General features: G+C 37.7%; 1 protein-coding gene across 12 annotated transcripts in view; it reads left to right on the plus strand.

The window, feature by feature from the left end:
• Erc2 (ELKS/RAB6-interacting/CAST family member 2) overlaps positions 1-27,407 on the plus strand; it is a 909,407-nt gene that overhangs the window by 139,713 nt on the left and 742,287 nt on the right. For 8 of the 12 annotated variants that reach the window (XR_016533027.1, XR_016533028.1, XM_090320748.1 and 5 more), the window contains exons 3-4: positions 22,380-22,403; positions 23,053-23,469. Coding sequence is in view for 10 of the 12 variants with exons in the window: in XM_090320748.1 (XP_090176874.1) it covers positions 22,380-22,403; positions 23,053-23,469 (441 nt within the window). In the remaining 2 variants the exon portion in view is untranslated. The remainder of the gene's footprint in view (positions 1-22,379; positions 22,404-23,052; positions 23,470-27,407) is intronic. The other 4 variants (XM_090320777.1, XM_090320812.1, XM_090320785.1 and 1 more) reach the window with 1 other exon arrangement.

A 27,407-nucleotide genomic window follows, 5' to 3' on the forward strand; every position in this document is an offset into this window, starting at 1 on the left:
ATAAAAGTCAAAAGCCATCAGATTATAAACGCTTCCATAATGGGAGTTTTTTTTATAACTCATCCAATTTTCATTCTAATTTCCTGTTTCTTTGAGATACAGTCTCAGTAAGTTGTATATTTACAGGAATTTATCATTTCCTTGTACATTATTGTTTTTGTTATATTGTGCTTAATTGTTCATAATGTTCTTTAATGAAGATGCTTTTGGAGGTTCTCACTATGTACTTAACCTGGCGTTGAACTCATGTTTCTTCTGACTTTTCAGGATTACAAATATGTACCAGCATGCCTGCCTCTCAAAATTAAAAAAAATTGTTTTGTAGTATCAGCTGTAATGTGTCTTTCATTTCTGGTTTTATTTAAATTTTTTGTTTCTCGTTCTTAATCTAGTAGTCTTATGATTTTATATTTTCAAAATATGAATCACTAGTGTCATTTATTTATTTATTTCCTTCCTTTCCTTTGCTCTCTTTGGACTTAGCTTGTTCTTTTTCTGAGGTATGAAGTTGGGCTACTTATTTGAGTTTCTTCTTTTTTGCCTGTCTTGGGGACTGAACTTTATGTATGTGGTATCGTGGAATTGAACCTGGGTCTTCGTGCATGCTATGTAAGAACTCTATCATTAGGCCAAACTCCTGGCCTCTCTTCTTTTTCTTAAAAACCAGTTTTAGGGCTTAAAATCAGGGCCTGTATCTGTTCCTTAGCTTTTTTGCACAATGCTGGAACTCTGCTGCTTGAGTCATACTTCCAGGTCCAGATATCTTTCCTTTTGGGGAATAGTGGTTTTTTTTTTTTTTTTTTTTGTCGCTTGTGGGACTTGAACTCTGGGCCTGGACACTATCCCTGAGCTCCTCAGCTCAAGGCTACCATGTTGAGCCACAGTATCATTTCAGGTTTTCTGGTCATTGATTTGGGATGAGAGTTTCATGGACTTCTGTGCGCAGGCTGGCTTTGAACCACAATCCTCAGATCTCAGCCTCCTGAGTTGATAGGATTACAGGTGAGAAACACCATCGCCCAGCTTGTCAATAGCTTTTATTGTGCCTATCACTGTAAACTTCCCTGATATTGCCAGTCTTGTTGAACCCCATAGTGTATACACGTTGTGTTTTCACTTTGGATTTGTTTCTTTACCTCCTGTTGATTTTTCAGGAATGCTTTGAAATCATTTTCCTTTTTTATTTTATGTATTTTATTTTTTCATATATTTTTATTGTAATTAATAGAAGGGTTACATGATATTTGCCAGATAGAAGGCGCATTAATTCACATACATTGATACCCTTTCTCATGTCTTGGTCCCCATTTCCCTCCCCCCACCTCCACCCCTCATATTGTTTTCCCCTCTTCCCTATCCAATTTCAAATAACCAAATATAAATATATCTGATATATCAGGTAACAAAGTGAGATAACCAAGGGACAGCAAAAGAGAGATAACATAGTATATTAAGGACAATAATCATTCATTATATGGCTTTTGTTTCTATATCCTAGAGGTCCTTTTTTTTAGCGTCATACTATATGGCCTTATGTATCAAGGTTTTGCTCTATTGCAAATCTCATTTTCCTTTTTTAAAAGTAACTTTATATAGTTGTACAAAGGTGTTGCCACGAGGCAGTTTATGAATACAATGCATCTTGATCAATGTAAACTTTTTCAAAATTCTCACCTATTTCTCAACCTACTCCTACCCTTACTTTTTGTTAATTTTGTAGGATATACCTTGAATTTTGGATTGCATTTTCCCTGCTTTCTCTTCTTCCTATTAGAGAAAACATGCAATTTTTGCTTCTCTGTGTCTGACTTCACTTAACATAATTTTTTCCAAGTCCTTCCATTTCTTTACAAATATCACATTTTCCCGATCCACTGGTTGATTGAAGTGCATCTGGCCTGATACCATACCTTTGCTTTGGTGACTAGTGTTACAGTGAATATGGTTATGTTGATGGCTGTACTATATCCTGCTTTGTAATGCATGGGATAAATATCCAGGAGTGGAATTGCTGGATCTGTGTTTAATTTTTTGAAGACCTTCTATACTCCTTTCCGATATTTTTGAACAAATATATATTCTCACCAACATTGTATTGGAGCTTCTTTTTGACCAAATCCATGCCAGCATCTGCTGCTGTTTTTATTCATGACAATGGCCATTCTACATTGATTGAGGTACCATTTCAGTGTTGCTTTAGTTTGCATTTCTTTTATAACTAGAGATGTTGAGTATTTCTTTTTTTATAGTTATTATAAAGCTGATGTATAGTGCAGTTAAAGTTATGTAAGTTAGGTAAAGAATACAGAATAGGAAACGCAGAGATGAACCCACAGACCTAGAGCCACCTAATATTTGATAAGGGAGCCCAAAATATAGATTGGAAGAAATATAACCTCTTCAATAAATGATGCTGGCAAAATGGGCTATCACATGCAGAAAACTGAAGCTAGATCCTTATATATCACCCAACAACAGAATCAATTCCACATGGATCAAAGGCCTCAATGATTTTATACCCTGCAACGTTACCAAGGTTTTAAATCAGTCCTAGTAGCTTGGAGGAGGAAGCTATAGTAGGTCCTTTAGATATAGGGTCATGGGGCTGGGAGATTGCCTTGAGGTAGAGTGTTTGCCTAGGATGCCCGAAGACATGGGTTTGATTCCTTGGTACCACATACATAGAAAAGCTGGTAGTGGTGTTGTGGCTCTAATGGTGGAGTGCTAGCCTTGAGGAAAAAGCCCAAAGAATAGTGCTCAGGCCCGGAGTTCAAGCCCAAGGATTGGCAAAAAAAAAATAGGGTCATGTCATTTGCAAATAGGGATAGTTTTACTTCTTCCTTTCCTATTTGGATGCCCTATGTGTTTCTCTTGCCTTATTGCTTTTGTTAGGGATTTTAGTACAATATTGAAGAGTGGAGAAAGTGGACATTCTTGCCTGATTCCTCATGGTTTTAGCTTTTCACCATTAAGAATAATGTTGGCTGCAAGTTTGTCACAAACATATTTATGTTGAGAAAATTTCCATATACCCCTATTTTCTCCAGAGCTTTTAGCATAAAAGGATGTTGGATCTTATCAAAACCTTTTTCTATATTTATTAAGGTTATTGTATGATTCTTATCTTCATGTCCATTGATGTGTTGTATTACACTTAGCAATTTATGTGTGTTAAACCAGCTTTGCCATTCCTGGGGTGAATCCTGTTTGATCATAGTATATGATTTTTTGTTAGTTTTTGCATTAATTTGGCCAGTCTTTTATTGAGAAGTTTTGTATCTATCTTCATCAAAGAGATAGGTCTATAGTTACCTTTTAAAAAAAATGAATTCCTATCTGATTTTAGATAAGTGTAATGTTGCTCAGTTTGATTTCTCTGAGTATTCCCAGATCTTAGTCACTAAAAGGTGAACCCTAAATGCACAAGAAAGCAAACCCATGGTAACTGCTCTTTTTTGAGAAAGGATAGTCTTTTGTCTTGGCTGAAAGTTCCAGGATATTCCTTCTCAGTGTTAGTATCCACCATTTCACAGTTATCATTTTTTTTCAAATTTTATTTTATTGTCAGGGTGATATATAGAGGAGTGACAGTTACATTTGTAAACTAGAGAGTACATTACTTTTCAAACATTGTTACCCCTTCCCATGTTTTTATCCTACTTTTCCTCTTCCCACCCCCTCCCAAGTTGTAGAGTTCATTTCCAACATATTGTCTTGTGAGTATCGCTATTTTTTTTTTGTAGCTTTTCCTTCTGCTTTACTTCCTAGGCTATGAACACAGATCATTTCTTTTCTCTGTCCTTTTCTGTCTGTTAAGTAGCCAAAGATTTCTCTTACTTTCTTGCAAACTAACCTGTGCAACATGTTATTTTCATTTGTCTACCTTTTCCAGTTGCTGGTAGTAATATGTTCTGCCATATTATGAGATACTTAAGTATGGCTATGTTCAAGAACCTGACCTTTTTTCTCTTACATTGTTCTGGTACCTTCCTCAGTGGTTTCTTGCCTGTCATTTGTCATCCTTTTAGACTGACTACCTATTCTAAAACAGTGACCTCCATTATATATCTGTTTTGCAACATGCAATAATTATTCCATTTTTCTCACTTCCTGCTTCATAAAATTTGTGTCACTTCTTTGGCCCTTTGAGTTTTTTTGTGGATGAACATTGCTAAAATACAGCTACACACTTCACTCTTGAGGTATCTTTCTGGCCATTATATTGCAGGCTCTTTATTCACCCAACATACTATTTTTTTTCTTATATCTAAGCCTTTTTTTCATACTATTCATCTTATCCTGAAATCTCTGTCCCTTTGCCTCTGAAAGTTAATATTTTCTGTGAAGTCTTCCTTTTTGCTTGAATCAGATTGAAACCTTTCTCTTCTGTGCCGTCTTGTGTGTCATTTTGCTCACATTCTGTTCTGTTGTGACTGTTGGTCTTATCAGTTGTCACTTGTTTGTGACTAATAGTGTCTCAAGGCTAAGGGCAGTGTCTTTTGTTTTCTTTGTTACGTCTCTAGTGGTGCACCACAGTGCCTAGAACACTGAATAAATACTCAGTGAAAGTGGGCCTAGTAACTGTCACCTATGAACAATGTGACAGAAATAAATAGCCAGGTTTTGGGCTTTAACTCTGAGTGGACTTAAACAATGGTAGAATTTTTTGTAGCATCATTACCGTTCCATAGGAGGTACGATAGGAAATTGTGCCACACCTTGAAAAATAGTTTTCAGGCTGGGTGTGGTTGGTTCACTCCAATAATCCTAGCTACCCCAGGAAGCTGAGATCTGAGGACTGTGGTTCAAAGCCATCCCCAGGCAACAAAGTCCAGAAAATGCTTATCTCTAACCAGCTTTTTAAAAACCCAGAAGTGTAGCTGTGGCTATAGTGGCAGAGTACTAGGTTTGGGCAAAAGAAGCTTAGGGCCAGTGCCTAGACATTGATTTCAAGCCTCATTATGGGCATACACGCACAAATTTCTCAGGAAAAAAAAAGCCTTTCCTGCTATAATCCAAATGTTTAGGAGGCTGAGGTGATATGATCACTGCAGTTCAGGAGGCTGAGATCAGCCCTGGCAACAAAATAGTGAGAGCTAGTATCAAAAAAGAAAGTAAGAAAATAACAAAAAACTTGCTGAGCAGAGTTTATTATGTAAGTTTGTAAATAATCTGTACAAGTGCTTTCTTCCATTAATACTAATAATAACAGTAAGACAGGTCTCTTACTGTGTTGACATCTGTACTAAGCCTAAGCCGTATGTGTTCCAGTTGTGTCATGCCCATTCTCTGGTGGGAGAAAATGAGATCTGAGTTAAATATAGAATTGGATTCTACCAAGGAATCAGGTCTTTACCTAGAATTTTAGTAGTTCCTTTAGTAGCTGTGTTCTCTACCCTTTTATAAGGTGATTTAAAAGCTTATTAAACAAATAAATGGGGAGCATCTTTGCAGATGCTGTAATCTTACCTTCTATTTGGTTTTTCCTCCTTTTTAAAATCATACTGTTAGTCCAGTGCTGGTGGCTCATGCCTAGAATCCTAGCTACTCAGGTAGCTGAGATCTGAGCATCACAGTTTGAAACCAGCCTGGGTAGGAAGGTCACTGAGACTTTTTATCTCCAGTTAACCACTGATAGTGGAGCTGTGATTCAAGTGAGAGAGCACCATCTTTGAACAACACTAACAAAATAAAGCTTAGGGACAGCACCTAGGCCTAGTTCCAAGTCCAGTCTTGGCACACATGAAACTCCTCCCATAATGTCTGTAACTATTTCCTACTAGATTTTTATTTTTGCCAGTCCTGGGGCTTGAACTCAGGGCATGGGCACTGTCCTTGGGCTTTCTCAAGACTAGCAGTCTATCCACTTGATCCACAGTACCACTTCTGACTTTCTGTGTTTGTGGTATCAAGAAATTGAACCCAAGGCTTTGTGCATGCTAGGCAAGCATTTTACCACGAGGCCACCCTCCTGGCCCTAGATTTTTTAATGAAGGAATAAAATGTGCAAAGATTTAATAAAATTTCCCATCTTCCTGCAGGCCTTTATCTCCATGGGTTTTGTACTTCTTGCTTCACTAAGTGTATAGCAGAGGACCTGAATGGTGATGAGAGGCACAGTCATACCTTTTAAATAGGGTACAGATGTGTGGATTCAAGAGGGCCTTTGACCTCCCTGTAACTTGGGGAGGGCCCTGGAATATTGAAATTTATGTATGCAAGGACTAATAGTTCATCTTATTGGGAAGAAAGCCAGGAAGACCTGGAGTAAGGGTTACTTTGGTTTAAATCCTTCTTCCATTGAATAATACTTTTGTTCCGGTACCAGCAGTGTCTGCCCTGTTAGATACTTGCTTTATATCCCTGTTGGATTTGCCAGGTGAGCTCTGTTCCAGACATGAACTTGAAAGCTCTTTTCCCCCCTTTCTTACTTTAAAAGTCTCAAATGAATTGTAAAACAAAATAAATAGCCAGAGATGAAAAGAGGCACTTTTCAAGTCTTTGTTTAAAAATACTTTTTTACTGTATGTTGGAGAAAATTCTGCTCTCTTGCACTGGTTTATAGATTTGAAAAAGAATCTGAAAGCATATGAAACCTATCTATAGGCTTATGAATGCATACATGGTTTGGGAGTCTTTGTTGTTAACAATAAGTACAGAATTATTCAGATTAAAAATAGCCTCAACCTAATATTATTCACATTTGGCCTCAAAGGATCTTTCTCCTCAGTGGTATATTTCTTTCGTGGTGTTATCTGTGAAAGAGCTATTCCATTTTTTCTCCCCCCCATCATTTCCCCCTTTGGCTTACTCATGACAACATAATCTACTGTAACTTATCGATATCTTTTCCATGTTCCAAAGTGGCCACTTCATTCTTGACATTTATCCCAAGTGTGTGTGTGTATGTGTGTGTGTGTGTGTGTGTGTGTGTGTGTGTGTGTGTGTGTGTGTATGTGTATACTTCATTTTTGAAAAATTCCTCTAAACCCTTTGTAAACTCTTCACATTCCCAGGTGGGAGAACATTAAATCTGAAAAACTTCCTTAAGGATGTTCTTTGGGAAGTCATGTTGGAGAGAATGGTTACTTCATCCTGGTTAGAGCGAATCATATGTTCCAATTCCCTGAGCCTTGGAGTCATGGGGGTACAGAGTAGGGGTGCATGGATGGTTATGGGAGCTAATGACATGTGGAGGGGATGCAGCTGGGCCCAAGATGTTTGACTGTAGTGTGGAAAAGTGGCCAGTGGCAGCTGTTGACATGTCCTGATGCTAATTATACAGTAATAGTATCCTTCTGTTCTCCAGTAAGCAAACAAGACTGGTACACACAACTAGGAAGAAAAGGGTGAGAAACTGAGTTTAGGGCTTCAGATTTATAAGTAGCAGTTCTGCCATTTCTGCTGGGTATGATAGGCCTGTTTGGGCTTAATCTTCTGAGATTATTTGAGATTATTCACCTACAACCACAGTTAGTCACTGATTCGATTTGGTTGTTACTGTCTCTTACTGAAAACTACATGTATAAGTTTATAGTAAAATCTAGTGTTATTGTTTCAGGCTAACAAAGCATTGCTTTATTTGGTTCAAGTTTACACTCAAAATTGTCAAACTAAAAGCTTCTCTGGTTCCTTTACTTTTCCTATGATATAGATAAACATTATTTCACATTTTTTCCAACATCTAGTTTCATGGTATTGTGGGAAAGGTTTGTATGTTAATAAAAATTGCAGATTTTAAAATGATGGCTTTCTGTTGGCTGGGATACTTATTAAGCACTGGACATGTGTGTTATCCATTTAACCTTCTCAAGGTTCTGCAAGTTGTTTGTATTTATTAGCAATTTTTGAAAGAGGTGGAAATGAAGGTCTAGAGAAGGAGATTACCAGAGTTCCTCAAGGCTCACTTCATGACTACTGGAACTTATCTAAGGCCATCTGAATCAAAATCAGACATCCTGATTTGGGATATGATTTCTTACCATGTTAAAATCTTCACTCTGAAATTAATTCTTCATGCCTTCCTGAAAGCCTGAAGAATAAGCTAGCATTGGTATATGTTTGGCTTGTAGTTCACAGAGGTCTTATAATTTTTGCCCTTCAAGAATTTCCTCACTCCAAAAACACAATCATTGCACTATTGTTTTTGGATCATAGATTGTAACAGTAATTGTATGTCTATTCCTCTTGGAGTATCCACTCACATTTCAACAAATCTTCATTGAGTAGCTTCTGATGGTGGCTATCAGCTGTCACAACTAAGTGGTGGACTCCTGGCATAAATATTTCCAATTCTATTCTCTCTTGAGTGTTTTTAATTTGGAGCAGGCAGTTGTGGAAACCAAGTCAAATGCTTCTTCTCTGGGCTTCTCACAGAGATTCTGCTATGTCCGATTCCTGCTTCTTTTCTCTCTTGTTTCACAATGCTTTGATTAAGGAAGAAGAGCTGGTATCTTTCCCAGCCATTTCCTTGTTTGGCTATTTAGACATGTAAACTTGGTTTCTGTTGCTTGCTACTCAAAGAATGCTCACTATCTTAGCTGTGATAACTGTGTAGTAATTGTTTGAAAATTATTCTTGGGAAATAGGAAGGCATTACTAGTGCTCCCACATCCCATCACAGTCAAGAGCTTTAGTCAGATACAGTTCGTGTGCCATAGAATCACCTTTTTAAGTTGTAGAATTCAGTAATATTTAGTATGTCCATAGACTTATGAAATAATCATAACTCTTTAATTTTAAAATATTTGTTCATTTCCCTCCTAAAGTCCTCCATGCCCTTTAGTAGTATTCTCTGTCCCTTTTATCCTTATCACTAATCATTTAGTGGTAAAAATCTTCTGTGGAAGAAAATCTTTGGATTTTTCTTCTTGTTTTCTTTTTTGTTGTTGTTGTGCGGCTTGAACTCTGGGCCTAGGTGCTGTCCCTGAGCTCTTCAGCCCAACACTACTGCGCTACCACTTTGAGGTGTAGATTTTCTCAAAATCTAGATACATAAGGCCATATATCATGAGGCTAAATGAAAGGACCTCCAGGATATGGAAACAAGAGCTATATGATGAGTGAATGTTGTTCTTAATGTACTATGTTATTATTCATCTTTTTTGTTGTCCCTTGGTTATTCTCATATTGCCCCTTTACAGTATCTTACCTTGTAATCTGGTATATTGTATATGTGTTTATTTGTTTATTTGAAATAGGAAAGGGAAGGGGAAACAAGATTGAGGGGAGGGGTGAGGGGAGGGAAATGGGGACAAAAGCATGAGAAGCATTATCAATGTGTAAAGTAATGTTACTTCTATCTGGCAAATATAACTGTAATGCCTCTATTAACTACAATAAAAATATATGAAAAAAGAGTTTCATGGACTTTCGTGCTGGGGCTTGCTTTGAACCATGATCCTCAGATCTCAGCCTCCTGAGTAGCTAGGATTATAGGCATGAGCCACTGGCTCATGAATAAGAAGCCCAGCTTCTTGTTTTCTTCATATTATTTCTTATGGTATGTCGAGCTAATTTTTGTTTGCTGGGCATAGGGTATTCACAGATTCCATTGTATTCTGTCTTTCTGTGCATATATACATGTATATACTCATTAAGTGTTTGAACATTAATATCTAGACATTTTGTGAATACAATAGTAGATGGGGATTCAGCGTTCACATCACAGAAGAACAGAAAGGCATAAGCCTTCAATTCTACTACATTAATTAAGTAGAAAAGCTTAGAAATTTTGAACAATTAAGTTTCTTAGGAACTAGGATATTTTTACTTTTCCTGTACATCATTTACATTATAATTTGAAAAAAAAGTTTCATCATACTCTTCATGCTTTTTCCATTCACTTAAAATTCCACTGAGAGCACTGACATGAATATGGAAATGCTGTTTCAAAGAAGAAATGAATAGAACAGTGATGAGGGAGCCTAGTATTGACATTGCAGATAGGGTTTTTTTTTTTTTTTCCAAGGCTAGCACTCTACCATTTGAGCCATAGCTCCACTTCTAGAATTTTGGTTGACAATTAGAGAAAAAAAAAAATCTCATAGGCTTTTCTACTCAGGCTGGCTTCGAACTGTGATCTTAGCCTCCTAAGCAATTAGGATTTATATATATGAGCTGTTGGTGCCTAGACTGCAGATGAGTTCTTAAAGATTCCCTATGATTGCTTTTTTTTTTTTTTTTTCAAGATGGTGATTTTTTTTTTTTTGCCACTCCTGGGCTTGAGCTCAGGGCCTGAGCACTGTCCTTGGACTTTCTCAAGGCTAGAGCTCTACCACTTGAGCCTCAGCACCACTTCCAGCTTTTTTCTATGTATGTGGTACCGAGGAATCGAACCCGGGTCTTCATGCATGCTAGGCAAGCACTTTAACCACTAGGCCAAACTCCCAGGCCCTATGATTGCTTTTTAAATTAATGATAGCAATATAGAATTAAATTTTAGCTGCATGTATGTTTCTTTTCTCCCTTTATTGTCAGGATAATGTAAAGAGGGGTTACAGTTACATTCATCAGGAAGTAGGTACATTATGTTTCTTAAATTAGTGAACAACATATGCATTGTGTATCTTAAATGATACTATAATTTTAAGCTATGTACATGTATGTACATATATAATTTAACCTGTGGGATTTCTTTTTTGATTGGGAAAGGGATCTTGCTTATTACATATATGTCTGACAGATAGTCTATAGCTTAATAATAGTTGAATGAATGTACTTTATGTTTAGGGAACTATTCAGTTTTATTTAGTCTCGATGAATTGCTTAATTAATTGATTAAACTGGCTTTCAGTTATCTCTTCAGGACTATATTACTGTACTATGTTCTCAGTGCTTTCCTTCTCTACCTTTTTCTAATTACCCAATGATCTTTTCTTCAGTACTAGCAACTGAAATTTTGTTTCTGAAGCTTCCCTGTGTATCTGGATTTACCTGTAGGGGAGTGGTAGTAACAGTGCAGATTCTGATCCATCCGATCTGTGGGACCTAAAAATTTACCAGATGCTGCTACTGTTGCTACTCCAAGGATACTCATTAACATGGTGGCCTGTTGTTTCCTTCCTAGGGGTGAAATGACCTTGGGAGCATAGAGAAGCAGCAGGCACTCAGCAAAATCTCTCCTTCAGATCTCTGAGTAGTAAGGAATAGAATTCAGCTGAGAATGTTCCATGTCTTCTCCTCTGCTATATGAAATTCTGTTCATTCCTATTTGTTCTAGTAATACTTAGAAGGTTGACAAATTTTGTGAAATCAATGTGTTGGGGAGGAGTTGGGGGAAAACTGAGGTAACAGGGAAGGAAATTACAATAAAGATTTTAAAATGTCCCTGAAAAACTTTACTAAGCAATTAAATGGAAGAGCACTCCTGTAGTAATTGTGTGATAGAAATGGTAATAATAATTTCAGCTCTAGTTTCGAAACTATGTATTTTGGGTTACTTTTCAAACACATTAAAATAGTGAACTTTTAAAACTTTATCCTTTTTTATAAACTTATATCAGCTTGGCAAGTGTTGACAGCAGGGGATGCTGTTGTCCTTTAGTTGCTTATGTATTGCTGGCTAATCATAGGAAAGAAAACCGAGCCTACTGACCTTCAAAACAGAAATGACTGGCATTTCTAAACATCCCTGTTCAGCCACTCAATGGGAAATCAATTATATTCATCTTTGAGTTGGTCCTAAAACAACTGTTTCCTGTTTTCCCTTATTTAAAAAATGCCAATATGCTTAGTATGTTGTTTCTCACTGTTGCGTGTATTTGATGATCAAAAATATATGTTCTATATACCCATCTTTATTCCTGTTCAAATAGCAGTAGTAGGAGGAGAGAAACTTAATTTCCAGGCCTCTGGCCACCACCGCCACTATCTCAAAAACAGTGATATGTATTATGTGCCAGGCCCAAGTGTTTCAGGCTTTAAGGGAACTACTATGCTCAATGACTTAATGAGCAGCTTTTGTGGTTTTTGTTTGAACTTTGTAAATCAGTTGCAATTTACTCCTAGTTTCTGTTTCTGGGTGAATACACATACACAAAATTTGAGGTGCTGGGGATTGAACTGACTTCCTAGTGCTGGCTAAGTAAGTACACTACCACTTGAGCCACATACTCCATGCCATTTGTTTATGTATTTACTAGAATCTTAGGCTTATGCCTGGGCTAGCCTGCATCTGAAAGGCTAGGATTAAAGGTGTGTTTCATTACAACTTGTCCTGGATAAGTAATTTGATTCACAGAGTACGTAAGTAATTTTGTTAAAGGCACCATAGACAGACATAGATAGGTTTAGGAGTCAAAATTCAATTCTTTTCCACTATTCTCAGGAGGCCAGGTAAGTTTAGTGTTTTTTTTCCCTCCCCAGATCATGTAACAAGTTAGTTACAAAGTTAGAATTAGAAGGCAAGCCCTTAAATCTAAGCTCAATGTAATATTACAGTACTGTGCCACCTTGGAGTATTGGCCTGTAATGAAAACCAGAATTCTTCATTGCTTACAAAAGCAACTGCCAAGAGAGTTTTCCTATGTATACTGTTGTTAGTATTATGAGGCTTGGCAAAATGTCACATATTATCAACCTAAAGTGAGTTTTGTAGTTCTCAATGACAATGTGTCTCTGAGAACCCAGGGTCCCAGGCTTATAAGAACTACCAGTCAGTATTCTGTCCAGCCCTATTTGTTTTACCTTAGTGTATTCTACTTTAAGGAAAATAGCCCAGGAGCACATGTCTAAGTGATTCTTTTAATTAATTGATTTGTTTATTGCCAGTCCCTGGGGTTGAACTCAGGGTTTGGGCACTATCCTTGAGCTTCTTTTTGCTCAAGGCTAGCACTCTACCACTTGAACCACAGTGCCACTTCCGTCTTCTGTGCGTGTGTGGGTACTGGGGAATTGAACTCAGGGCTTTTTGCATGTAAGGCAAGCACTCTACCATTAGGCTACACTCCTGGCCCTGATTTAAAAAATATATATCTTTTTCAGCAGATCAACCCTTCTACTGGCACATAAAAGCCACATGTTTGCAGCCGGTCTGCTGTTTGTCTTTTCATACACATTTCAGAGTCCAAGGAAAATTTGGAGCCACAAAGGGTGTTTTACATCTTGTACATGGGATTACAAAGAAAGGGATCAGAGAACCTGCCCTTAAAACTTGGTTAGAGACAAACTGGAAAATTATTAATAAGAAAAAGTCACAGGAGAAGTAGAGCAGGCCAAGTTGTCTGCAAAGGTTCTGTTTTCTTTGAAAGAACCACGTTAAGCCCTTGCTTGAGAAGAAGTATAGATTTATTTTACACACACACACACACACACACACACACACACACACTCACACACACTTCAAGACTTTTGGGTATCAGCCAATTCATATTTTTATATATCTTGGAGACAGTTTTCATAGCAATGAAACTCTAAACTGCTTTATAGTACAGAACTTTATCATTTTTGTTTTTTCCCCATAGTGTGGAAAAGAGCTTAAGGTCACAAATTTTTAGAAATCTGCCAAGAACTCATATTTTCCATGTTTGAGGATAAGACACAGTAGATTCTAAACATCTGGCTAGTCCCTGTTTAAATAATTATGTGTTCTATGCACACCATACATATATAATTATGCTTTGATTCTATTTACCTTTTTGTGTTTTAGACATTTTGAAATCTGGATTCGATTCTGACTCCAGTAGCAATTGAAAGTTGGTCTTCTAAATGTTGGCCAAGGGAAGGGATATTTTTCCCTCTTTTTTTTTCCATATTAAACTCAAGTATGGCTTAGTTTCTTATATTTTCATTGTTCTTTTTTTAAAAAAATGAAGTGAATATGGGACCTTATAGAGGTTGTGCAAGATGAAGTTGTATAATATTTTTAAAGCTAGGAGACTTTAGAATTGGCTGGAGGAAACCTCAACATTAGATACTAGCCTGTATCTGCTAATGATGTGATTGCAGTGAAATCCCTGAACCACCCCAATCTATCCTTTTGTGAAGTGGACATAGTAGTGGCAGCTTTGAAGTAGTCTAGTCAGACTGATGCACATGAAGCATTTGAATCCTGGGGGAGAGACCAGGACAGAGGTATGTGAGGCCAAGGACATCCCCACTTCCCAGTCCAACTGTCACTGCTCAAAGAGGACTGGAAACCTACTTTTCCTTAGACTGTTTCCTGTGCCAATCATCTGGTGACACAGTTTCCCTTCTGGTCCTCTTATCTTTCTCAATCGCATTCACTATTTATTAAATACCCATATTCATTATATTTTGGATATAATGAAAATTAGGAGCTATCCTACAAATCAGACATTTTGTGTATGTATTGTACACATAAGTGTGTATAGATGACTATAATTCTCACTGTTCTCCTAGCAGAACACACCAACATCTTGCAGAGAGTGATCCTACTTTGAGAAACAGGATTGAAAAGCAACCTTCTCCCTCTCCTCTTCTCTGCTTTCTTCCCCTCCCCTTTCTTTTCCCTCTCTTCCTTCTCTCCTCTTCCTTCCCCTTCTTTCCCTGTCTCCTTTCCCTTCTTTCTCCCCTTTCTTCCCCTCCCTACCTTTCTGTCTCTTTTGCTGCCTCTGCCTGTTTGTCTTTCTTTCTCTCTCTCCCTAATTACAGTGCTGGAGATTACAGTGCTGGAGATTGGATCCTAAGCCTTATACATGTTTGGGAAGTACTCTACCAGTGAGCTTTACCTTCAGGACATTGGTTGACAGGCTTATTCTGTAAAGCTTAAATTAGAACATATTTGAGATTTTTGGAGATTATATAGTACCTGCTACTATATTCTGTAGTTACAGTTAAAAGTAAACATGGATATCACACAAGTGATGGGAATAACTGTGATCCAATACAATTTTATTTGGAAAATAGGCAGCAGCTAGATGTGGTACATAGGGCAGAGTTTATCAAAATTTCTGGATGAGTGTATGCATGGTAAGTTCTTTCTAGATTTTTTTTTCCCAAGTGGTTACCCGAGTTTATCCATGGAGCAATCATATTAATTCTTTTTTTTTTACTTTTTTAATAAAGAGTTTATTAACACTGATTTTTACATCATATTTCAAATGACATGTTTAACAAATAAGTGTTCAAGAAGGGAATCTCTATATACAATCATTGGCACTTAGTTTTTAGAACATAATCAAAATTAGGCTAAGGGTTTGTATATCATAGATACATATTAATTTATGATATAAAACATTATGTATATAGAGTCATAGGTTTTTATGTCTATGTAGTTATGTTTATTCTTGATCATTTTCTATTTTCAGATTTAATGTTGTTGTTACTATTATTATTATTACAATTAGTATTATAAACCTGGTGTGTTTATCTAAGTGAGCAAAGTATCTTTTTTCATTCTTTTTCATGGTTTTCTTACATATTTTTTATGATTACTATAAAATTGAGCCTCTTTTCATATGCTTATTGTCTGGTTATATTTCATCTAGTACAAAATGCTTATTGCTTCTTTTGTGCATTTTTCTATTGGTAACTTCCTTTAAAAAATTGACTTTTAGGGACTCTATGTTATGCATAATAATCTTTTGTCATTGTGAAAACATTCCTTCTTTTCTGGCTCATTTTTTTCACTTTGGTGTCTTTTGTTGAATAACCCCCCCCAAATTTAATGTTGTCAAATTTACCTGTTTTTTTTCTTTTTCTCTTTCTTTTTCTTTGTAATAGGATCTGGTTATAAAACTTTGATAGTCCTTGATCTTTTTCTTCTTTCTTAAAGTTATTGTAGAGTTATTGTGTAGAGAGGGATTATAGTTATGTAAGTCAGGTGATGAGTACGTTTCTTTTTGGACTATGGCTCCCCTTCTCTCTTACTCTTAGGCCTTGATCTTTTTCTTTTCTTTTTTTTTTCTTTTTTTTGCCAGTCCTGGGTTTGAACTCAGGGCCTGAGCACTGTCCTTGTACTTCTGGACTTTTTCAATGCTAGAGCTTTACCACTTGAGCCTCAGCACCACTTCCAGCTTTTTTTCTATGTATGTGGTACCGAGGTGAATCTGGGTCTTCATGCATGCTAGGCAAGCACTCTACCACTAGGCCAAACTCCTGGGCCAAGGCCTTGATCTTTATGTGCAGCTCAGGCTGGTCTCAAATTCCTCTGTCTCAGTCATTAGATTGCTTGGATTATAACTATGCCATCTTCCTGTCTTCTTTTTATGGTTACATCTCTGTGCCCTGTTAATCAGAAAATGCTGCTCTTATTTTTTAGTAAGTTATTGTTTTGGCTTTCTCCATAAATAACCATGTAAAATCATTGATAAACTAAAATATTGTTCTCATTCATCCCCATCCCCCTTTGCCTCTCCTCCCCCTCCCCTCCTTTTTCCTCCCCTCCTCTCCTCCCTCTTTTCTTTGCCTTTCTTTTCTTCCTTATTAGAGTTTGTCCTTATTTCTTTGTGCTTGTTCTTCTGATTTAGGCCTCCAGAAGAGTGTCGCCTAGATATAGTGGTGGGAGTAGACATGTTATACCTAATTTAAAGGAAGATGTTTCTTTCACTTACAATAAAAAGGATTTTTGCTACTTATTTGCGTTGGACTTTGTATATTAAGAAAGTTCCTCTTTTTTTAACCTGAATGAGTTTATATCTTGAGCTAATCATATGATTTCTAAAATTAATGTGTACTTTTCATGAAGTTTGTCAAAGACATCTAACTTGGTTGTGATACGTTGTCTTTTCTATATACTTCTGATCTCTTTTTTGCTAGTGATACTCCTTATCTAGGTGTGAAGGCAGCCTGTAAGTTTCCTTCTTCCTGTACTTTATGTCTGGCAAATTGTTAAGTCTCAGAGGATGAGCTGGGGGAAAGTTTCTTCTTTTCTTCAACAACTTTGTGCAAATTAGAATCCTCTGGGCTTTCATTGTGGAAAGAACTTTTGTTGATTCAATTTGTTTAATAGCTATGGAATTTTTTGGGTTTTTTATTTCTTATACTATTAGATTGCATAAAATAATTTCCTAGAAGTTCATTCATTTCACTAGTTTCAATTTTTTTGGCATAAAATTAAAAGCACTTGCAAATCATACTTGAAATATCTCACACATTTTGGGGTTTCCGAGAGGTTTTTTATTTAATTTTTTGGGGGGTCATGGGGCTTGAACTCTGGCCTGGGTGATATCCCTGAGCTCTTCAGCTCTAGGCTACTGCCTTACCCCTGGGCCTGGGTGCTGAAGGAAGTAAGTAATGAAAGGAGGAGGGCATTTCTTATTTTTGACTCTTCAAAAAGGTACTGTGGGTCTTCCAGAAATTCATTTGCATCAGAACCTAGTCTTATACAGTTTTTTTTAACTGAACATATCTTTAGTTATTTACTCAGTACAATTTCAAGGACTTAGAAAGGAGATCTTAAGTCATTTGTCCTTCTGAACATCCTGTGCTATTTACTACTGGGACTTGGTGATCTGAAAGTGAGAGATTTAGGTTGTCTTTCTCCTTGTAGGACATACCATGGCTAGTTCCTAGATTGTCAAAATGTAGGACCTTGCACTTTCTGTCTGTTCCTACAAGGCTAAAGTCTAGGAGCATAGAGAGCAAGACTTGTAAAATAAGGCTGACAAGCTATTTATTAAGTCTCTTTAATCTCTCAGCATTCTTATTCCATGTCAACACAACAGATTATGTCTTTTAGATCATGGTTAGATTGTTTTTAATTTTTTGGTGTTGGTGTCTCTGCAGCAATTGTTGCCTATTCTGACTGATGGATACATACTTTCTAGAGCTTTATGCTTATGAACCCATTGCCACACTAGTGAATTAGTTTCACTAAGTTTGATAATTCTTGGTAGTATGAGTTATTACTCTATCCCTCTTTAAAAAAACAGAGGCAAAGAGGCCATTGTTTTGGGTACTGTTATTTTAGTTTAAAATTGGAACAATCGGTTAAACATGTAACTAGACATGGAAAATCTGCTAAATTATTTTTGAAACTGGATTGACTAAATCTCTCCCTCTCTCTCTTTCTTAAAAAAATTTTTTTTAATCTCATATTGGTATAGTATCTCACTTTGTTATCTGATATATTGAATTTATTTGTATTTGGATATTTGAAATTTGATAGGGAAGGGGGGAAAACCAAGACGGGTGGTGGGTGTGGGGGGGGAGGGAAATGGGTACCAAGACATGTGAAAGGGTATCAATGTATGTGAATTAATGCACCTTCTATCTGGCAAATATCATGTAACCCTTTTACTAATTACAATAAAAAATGCTTAATAAAAAATTTTTTTTTGGTCAGATGTGGGGCTTGGACTCTGGACCTTGGCGCTGTCCCTGAGCTCTTCAACTCAAGGCTATCATCCTACCTCTTGAGCCACAGTGCCACTTCCAGTTTTCTAGTGGTTAATTGGAGATAAGAGTCTCACAGTCCTTAGTGCCTGGGCTGGCTTTGAACTGAAATCCTCAGATCTCAGTCTCCTGAATAGCTAGGATTACAGGTGTGGGCCACTGCGCCCAGCCTGAATCTCTTAAAAATAGAATAGCAGTAATGCACCTAATATCTGGTGAACGTAACTGTAACATTACCTCGATAATAATAATAAAGGCAATTGGAGGGGGAAAAAAGTAGAATAGCTTGGAGATAAAGAGGAAGAGAAAAGAGAAGGAAAAGAGAGAGGGGACAGAAGGGAGAGAATTAGAAAGAAGTAGAAAGAGTAAGTGTGAGGATAAATGAAATTATTTTACATTTCTTCCTCATCCTTAAGAATATGAAGTAAAAAATGATCTTCCTTTAGTTTCTTAATTGTGAGAATTGCTCCACCTACATGTCTGTTTGCTCTTACAACCCCATCTCTATCCTTTCCAAGCATCCTAAAGTATTTGTGACTTTTTAGAGGTTATTTGGTTGAGTGATCCAGCAGCACATTGGGACCATACTGCCTAGATAAAGATCTGATTATACACACTTACCTAGCTGGGCGACCTGGAGCTAGTTACTTTATTTGTGTTTCTGTATTCTTTCCCACTAAACAAAGGTCATAACAGTTGCTGCCTTCCTGTGCTATTGTAAGACAGAGCTTAGAACCATGGGGGTGGCAGAACTTAGCTGCTACACAGACTTTTCTTTCTTCAATGGACTGATTGCCATTTGTCCCTTAAGACATCACTCAGTGGTCTCTATTGGCTTAGGATGTTTAGGTAAGCATGGCCTTGTCTGGTTTACATCTCGTTTGTTTTTCCAGCCACCTGGTTATGACTTCTATCATGATCTCCATAATATATTGTTTCTATTAGTTTAGTTGTCCATGAGGACTTGGATCATAGACCTCTTCCTTTTGATATTTTGTGAGGAAAGAATTTCTGGGTAAATATATAATGGATGGGCAAATAGACTGATTTCTTCTTTATTCTTTTCTACCTCCCTCTTTCTTCTTTCCTTTATTTCTCACTTTCTGCTTGCTTCCATCCCTCTCAAACTTCATCCTTTCTTTCATTCTCAGATCTGGCACTGGATCCATTATCTTTATTATTATCAACAAGACAGACATTACAGAGAGGATAGGAACCAGGTGTGGTGGCTCATGCCAGTAATCCTAGCTACTCAGGTGGCTGAGATCTGAGGATCACAGTTCAAAGCCAGCCCAGGCACTAAAGAACATGAGATTATTATCTCCAATTATCCATTTGAAAACGGCAAGTGGAGCTGTGGCTCCAGAGATAGGGAGGTAGCCTTGAACTGAAGAGCTCAGAGACAGTGCCCACGCCCAGAGTTCAAGCCCAATGATCCACAAAAACAAACAAACAACAAGAAACAGAGGATAGGCAACTTAACCATCCAAATGAAAGTTCCTTTAGAGTTGTCCCTCCATTGTTGCTGTCTCTGTTTAGAATAGTTGGCATTTTTTCCTTGAAATTCCTTTCTGGACCAGTGTATGAATAACATTAGGAAATAAATCCTACATTTGGTAATTTTCAGGAAAGACAATTTCTATTTACTAAGTCATTGCCAAAGGACAATGATTTGCTGTCAACCAGAGGACTTAGCTGGCCATGGTGGTACATATCTATAATCTCAATACTAGAAGGCAAGAGAATAATGAATATTCAGCCCAGGATAGCCTAAGGCCATATACTAAAATTATCTTTAAAAAGCTGAAACAAAACAGAATGTTTATTACAAATGAGGGAAACTATGGAGCCTATGTTTCTTTGGGTCTGGCTTATTTCACTTAATATGATTTTTTTGCCCCGTCTTTCTATTTCCTTACAAATATGACAATGCCATTCTTAGAATTCTTTCATAGAATTCCTTAGTGTATGTCTAGGATAGCTCTAGCAGAGGATTGCAATTACTCAAGGCTATGTACATATGACTTTATGAAATGATGCTAATTAAAATGAACTACAAGGGGGGGTGTGGGGTGGGGGAGAGGGTAACGGGTACCAAGACATGTGAAAGGGTATCAATGTATGTGAATTAATGCACTTTCTATCTGGCAAATATCATGTAACCCTTTTATTAATTACAATAAAAAATGAACTACAAGATATGGAAACAAGAGATTTTTTTAAAGTGCACTGTATGCAGGTATTTCTTTTTTCTTAGTCATCCAGTTCTTGTTGTAGGTGAGTGAAAAGCCCTGCACACTCTGTCCTCAGTGCCTCTGTCCTGGCTCTGTCTTGCCCCCCCGCAGCCATGGCCATTGGTGTGTGCTCAAATCTTTCTTCTTTAACAGGCCGCCTGAACTTTTCCTTTCTGGGCAAAATCTCTGTACTATTATGGCTCATGTGGTGTGATTCTCTAGCCATGGACTTTTGTGCTGGAACACAAAAACTAATTTCTTGGAGAAAGCTCAATTAGACACCAGCTGTACCTCTGCCAATTTCAGCTGATTAATAGTTGACTTCTTTTACATTGGCATAATGTTTTCATGCTTCATCCTTTTGATATATCAGTACTCCATTCCTCTTATGGCTGAAATACTCCATTGAATGCATATACCACATGTTATTTACCAACTCTTTAGTTGTTTGATCTATGGGTTATTTCCATTTTGGGCCAATTTGAATAATGCTGCTATGAATAGTTGTGCATGTATCAACACAAACAATATGTGCCACATTCCTACAATAGAATTTTATTATTCAGTTACAAAAAAAATACAAACCTTGAAAACATGGCAATTGAATGAAACTACTTATTTCATGTACCCATTGATGAAATGTCCAGAATAGGCAAATATATAGAAAGAGAAAGCATTTTAGTGCTTACCAGGGGGGGATGTCTCCTGAAGAGTAGAGGGTGGTTTCTTTCTAAAGTGATAGGGATGTTCAAAAACTTAAAATCTTCACAAACTTTGTTAATTTTTTATAACAGTATAGATTTTGTAAAAGCCACTGAATTGTACATTGCACAAGGATATGTTGTTTTACAAAAACAATTTGTGTCATCAAGTACTAATTGTTTCCTCTACTCAGTACTCTGTGAGACACTATGTACAAAGATAAGAATGAGAGCACTTGTCACCCAAGTTCTGGGAATTTCGTCATGGATATTCCTGAATAGGATGGTGGAGTGTATACTCATACCAACTATAATCCAAAGGGGTGTTCCACAGTTCTTGTTTCAGTGTATTTGCCTTACTCATAAATATCACAAAATCTTTTACCTGTCAACCATAAGATTTTAGAAACAATTCAAATGTTAATTGCTCTAATGCTTGTATAAGTTAGACGTAGTATTATCCATGCCTTTAACAATCCTGTGAGCTGCAGCTGTTCTGTATATCTGTCTTGATTGCTTATTGTTGTGTCTAGTCTACAAGAGAGAATTAAGTGTGTGAGTGAATTTATGAAGTCTCCTAGTTTCTCCCTGGACTACCCCTTTAAGTTGTGGGAGCTTCTTCTGGTCAGTATAGTGATTGCTCTGAAGGGAATATGTGGCTGAATTCACTAGCCAGCAGAGTCCCTTTCTTCCCTCACTGTTAAGTCTTTGGTGCTTTCATTCATTTTGGTTGCAGTGGTGACTTGAAACAACATGTAGATGATTCTGGAGTTTTGTGGTTTCCTCTCTGGTAAGACATCCAAACTTTGGGTTTTTCGGTTACTGAGATTTAGGAAAACAAAAGGGGCAATAAGTAAATAAAGTGCAAAATTTATGATTTTCATATTTTCACAAAGTTGTGCAAATTTGTACAGAGTTGTACTTTCAAGATACTTTCTCATGTTTACCAAGCATCAATGCTGTAGACTCTGTGTAGTGTACGGGTCTAAGAAATGGATTTTTTTGTTTTCTCTTTTTTAATTTTCTGTGAAAGTACTCTATGTGGATTAATTTCTTTTTCTGTTAAATATCCTTTGCTTGCCCTGGACTTTTCTTTGTGTTGATTTTTTGCTTCTTTTTTTTTTTTTTCATTTCCCATGCTGTTCAGTTACTGGATGCCAGAAGAACGAAGGTTTGTCCACTCTTTGCAGCTTGTTTGTTTTGCTCTGTGTAACCTTCACCATTGTGTGTTTGGTGTGTTTTGTCTGTGTCTGCATTTGTTCCCTTCTGCTTGCAGAGGCAGTAATCCTGTTTACTAAACCTGCTCACAGCTTTATTTGTTAAAAAATAAGTCCTTGTTTGTGTCTACTGTAGTGGATACTATTATTTTCATTTTTAGATGGCTGTGTATTTATCATATAAAACAATGAGTAGTAGAATAAAGAACTTCTTAGGAAACAAGGAATACTGAGTCTGGAGCATTGTGGCATAACGAAGATGTGTTTTGTGAAATTTTCCCTTAACCCTTTCCCTTCCTAATTTACAACTCAGTAGACATCTATCTCCCTTTGTGATTGACACTAATATATTGTATATGTGTATGTGTACATTTCTCTTCTCCTAAGACATTCAGATAGCATCACTGAATTAATATCCCCCTTATCATGTGATGTCCCATGCTTCTGAAGTCACCCTGGAGGACTTCATGGCTGACTCCCCATTCCCTGGACCTCATGATTAACATTCCATCTTCATGGTGTGGTAGTAGTAGACTGCGCTTGGCACTTTCATTGATGTTTTCCCCTTCTTTTCCCTTTCCTGTTCCCTCTTTCTCATTGTAGCACCTGCAACTGACAATCCAGGCCCTTCAAGATGAGCTGCGAACGCAGAGAGATCTCAACCACCTCCTGCAGCAGGAGAGTGGTAACCGTGGGGCTGAGCACTTCACCATTGAGCTGACTGAGGAGAACTTCCGGAGGCTCCAAGCCGAACATGACAGACAGGCCAAGGAGTTGTTCCTTCTTCGGAAGACACTGGAGGAAATGGAGTTGAGAATTGAAACACAGAAACAGACCCTCAATGCCCGAGATGAGTCCATTAAAAAGCTCCTTGAAATGTTACAGAGTAAAGGTTTGCCATCCAAAAGCCTTGAGGATGACAATGAACGTACCCGACGCATGGCAGAGGCAGAGTCTCAAGTCAGTCACTTGGAAGTGATCTTAGACCAGAAAGAGAAGGAAAATATCCATCTCCGAGAGGTAAGAGCAGCCAGTGAATTTCCCATAAGCCTTTTTCGAGGAGTTAAAGTGTTATTGAGCTGTTTTCACAGGTGGGAAGATTTTTATAGCTTTGGTCATCTGCTTGAGAGCACCCCATGCACCATTGTTACTGAACATGTATTGCACATGGCAACTCCAAGGTGGTCTACAGTTGCTTTCCATGGGTGGCTAAGGTGCGGGGGCTTTCGAGTAAAGTTCTATTTAAGTTTAGTTGTTTGTCAAGTGTTTTCTGGGGAGGAAAACAAATAGGTGTATAGCAACATGGTGAGTTTATACAAAGTAAAACATACAGCTGGTGGCTTTGGGAGAAGAGTAAAATGTAGAGAGCTGGTTTGAACATTTAGGCATAAGAGAATCTTTGTCTGCATTTACATTTTTCTAGAATAGACTGTTCCAGGTTTTCTGAGTATGTGTTTTGCCTGTAGTGAGTTACATTATTTGGAGTCTTCCAGAGGCTATCTCTCTGGCTTGGCACCACCTCTGTATATTGGAATGCTCAGGTGTCTGAGAAAATGTGGTTTGTTGAATCATAGGAGAAGTGTGAGTGACATCCAGGGTTTGGAATTGTTACAACAGTTGTTTACCATTGTAGTAGATATGGATCTTGAAAGTATGGTAGTCAGAAGTGTGGTACATATCTGTAATCCCAGACTTAGAAGGCTGAGGGCAACGGGGATCATAGGTTTGAGGTCACCTGGGTTATACAGTGAGTCCTAGGCAAGTCTTAGCTACATAAAGAGACACAGCCTCAGAAAAAAATCAGATAAGAAAGCTTTTTAAGGGGTGACTGCATTATACCCAGACTATTTACAGCACTAAATAAGAATTATAGAGTAGGCTAAATTTCTTAGAATCAAATATCTATTCAGATGGGCAGTCCTTCTTTCAAGTTACTTGCTTGGTTGTTCAAAAGGCTGGGCTTCAATGCTGAGATTTCCTGAAATGCAGATGCTTCCAGGATATGTGTATCTTATTTGCTTAGGATATTTGATTATTTTTGGGTCTTCACACCTAATACTCTTTAAAAAATTTAATATTTAAATTTGATAGTAAAGGTGATTGCAGAGGGGTTACAGTTACATCAAAAAGGTAATCAGTACATTTCTTTTTGAATTAAGTTACCCTCTCTCTCATTTCCTACCACTCTTCCTCCCTCCTCCCCTCTCCCAAATTGTGAAGTTCATTTTCAGCATAGTGTCTCATGAATATAACTATAGAATCGGTTCACCATTTATCCCACCATTTCTGTGACTCTTGTTCCCCTCCTCAAATTAGATAAACTTGTATACAAGGTAGAGGGTGTAGAAATAAAAGACAGTGAAGCCAGGGAATAAACCAAAAAAGAAAAAAAGAAATAGCTGCAAACAGTACAGAAAAACAAAACTTTTGTTTCCATCTTGGAGTTCATTTAAGCATCATTTTATATGATGATATGCATATAACTGCCCACACCCTAATGCTCTCTACTCTTATTCTCCCTTTCTTGGTTTTATTGTGACCATAGCTATACATTAGGGAAACCCATATGGCTTAGTTTCATATTGAGATGCTTAAAGAGGTGTTTGGTAGCCTCTTCCCATCTGTATCCTAGCATGTGGTAGGCAGACTTCTAAGACAGTCTCCCAAGATTCCTACCACTTGGAATTCATACCCTTGGCTGATTTCCATTCCTTGAATGCAGGCTAATATTAGATGCTTGTATTAACTGTTTGAATATGGCAGAGATAGTGAGATATTGAAGTTATTGATACTAGGCCTTCTTTCTTTCTCTGTTGTATTTGTAGTGAGCAGAGCCTAGTCATGTTGTAGCCCTTCTGGCTCCATAGCAGGCAACAATCGCTAGTGTTGCAGCCCTGCATCAGGCAACACTTGGTAGTGTGGCAGCTGGGTAGCAGGCAATGCTAATGTTACCATAGTGTAGCAGATAACACCTACTAGTGTTGCAGCCTCACTGCTGGCTGCTGCCATAGTCACCTTCTCAGGTTCTTGTCTCTTATGCTTGAAGAATGAAATCCATGGACAAAGAAAGGCCAGTGTGAAGAACTATATTAAGGCAAGAAGGGTCCTTGTCTAAAGTGATTGCTCCTCAGCCCCCAACTGGCTGAGTCTAGGAGTTTCTATACCTGAGTTATGCTCTGACTGGTCACACCCTATGTAAATGAGGCACAAGACAACCAACCAAATCAGAGGAGACATGCTTAGTGACTGTGGACTGGAAACTGTCTTTAACTGTTAGGTCTGTCTTGAGCTTTCCCACCCCTGGTATTATTTGGAACTAGAAGGGGCTGAGGTACTAGAGGGGCTGTTTTCTGTGGCTGGGACTTTGGCACACTTTTGCAATTTCTCTGCTTACCAGGCTAGCAGTTCCTTCTATTACAAGATGTTTTCCAGAGGCCCTGGGCCCTAACTAATCTGCTGACCATGTATAAGTTAACTAATTTTACTCATCATTGCTTCTATGATTACGCTTCATGAGATTGTTTTCATCTTACAAGCAGATTGATTCCTTCTTAGTTTGCATGTTTTAATGAAGCAAGCTGCTATTTGGAGAAGCCCATGTAGTAAAGAGGTAAGCCACCAGGAAATGGCCAATGAAGAATGGAGATACTCAGGCTAAAAGCCACAAAACACTGAAAACTCCCATCTGCCCCACCTAGTGTGCTTGGAGGTGGATCCTTCCATACAGAAGCCTTCAGATGGAATGGCAGGCTCTGGGCTGACATATCTTGATTGCAGCCTTGTGGAAGACTATGGAGAAGAGGACTCTGTTAGTCTCTGTCTGGACTTCTGACCCACAGAAGCTGTGAGCTAATTGGAGTGTGTGTGTTTTAAGCAGCTTTAATTGTGAAATAATTTGTTATAGAACAAGATAATAGAGCAGAAACCTCCTGCCTCACTGCAAAGACCTCCCCTCTAATTTATAGATTTTTATGTAGATTGTGAATTTCAAAATTCACATATGTTATCTTGAAATTGTGGTCAGTACAAATCACTGTAGCTGCAAAAAGGACCTACTTTATTTTGGATACCCAGGGAGGGTGCCAAATGTCCAAGAAGGCTGTGAAGCCTGAGAAATTTCCCCCACTTTTTTTTTTTGCTTTAGATTTGTCCCTTGATTCTCTAGTATGGCTGCTTCCATTCAAATGAATCTGGATATAAGTCACCATATAGAAAATGAAGTCCAATACTTGCAGCTTCCTTGAAGCATCAAAAAAAAATGCCAGTGGATACCCCCTTCCTTGGCTAATCAAGAAGGGAGATGGTGGGAAATAGATGGCTCTACCAAAATTTAAGTTTAAATTTGAGTTCCACAAATGAAACATAGAGGCTTGAACAGATCCTTCCCAAGAGAACATTGTGAGAAGACAATTTCTGAGAGTTCTTTGTTGACATTTTTAGGACTTTTGGAGCCTATTATTACATCATCCATAGCCTAAAGTTAATCATATTTGAAATATTTAACCCTGTGGTTATTGGCAAATACTACTTTTTTTTTTGTCAGTTCTGGGCTTGAAATCAGGGCCTGCACACAGTCCTTGGGCTTTCTCAAGGTTAAAACTCTACCACTTGAGTCACAGCACCACTTCCAGCTTTTTCTATGTATGTGGTACTGAGGAATCGAGCCCAGGTCTTTGTGCATGTTAGGCAAGTATTCTACCACTAATCCACACTCCCGGCCCAGCAAATACTACCTTGACCCTCAGGTTTCCCATCCTGATCTGCATGAAATGTTTTACTAGTACTATTAGCAAAAAGAGGCACTGTAGAATTGAAAGTTAAAGATTTTATAGTTACAAACATGTAACTTCTCAGTTATCAAAAATTTTTAGAAGCATCTATATAGGTTTAGAAGGCCGAGATCTGAGGATCACAGTTCAAAGCCAGCCCAGGCACTAAAGTCTATGAGACTCTTATGT

This window comes from Megascapheus bottae, chromosome 2 (assembly GCF_031878675.1).
Source record: "Megascapheus bottae isolate mThoBot1 chromosome 2, mThoBot2.hap1, whole genome shotgun sequence".
Classification (NCBI taxonomy): domain Eukaryota; kingdom Metazoa; phylum Chordata; class Mammalia; order Rodentia; family Geomyidae; genus Megascapheus; species Megascapheus bottae.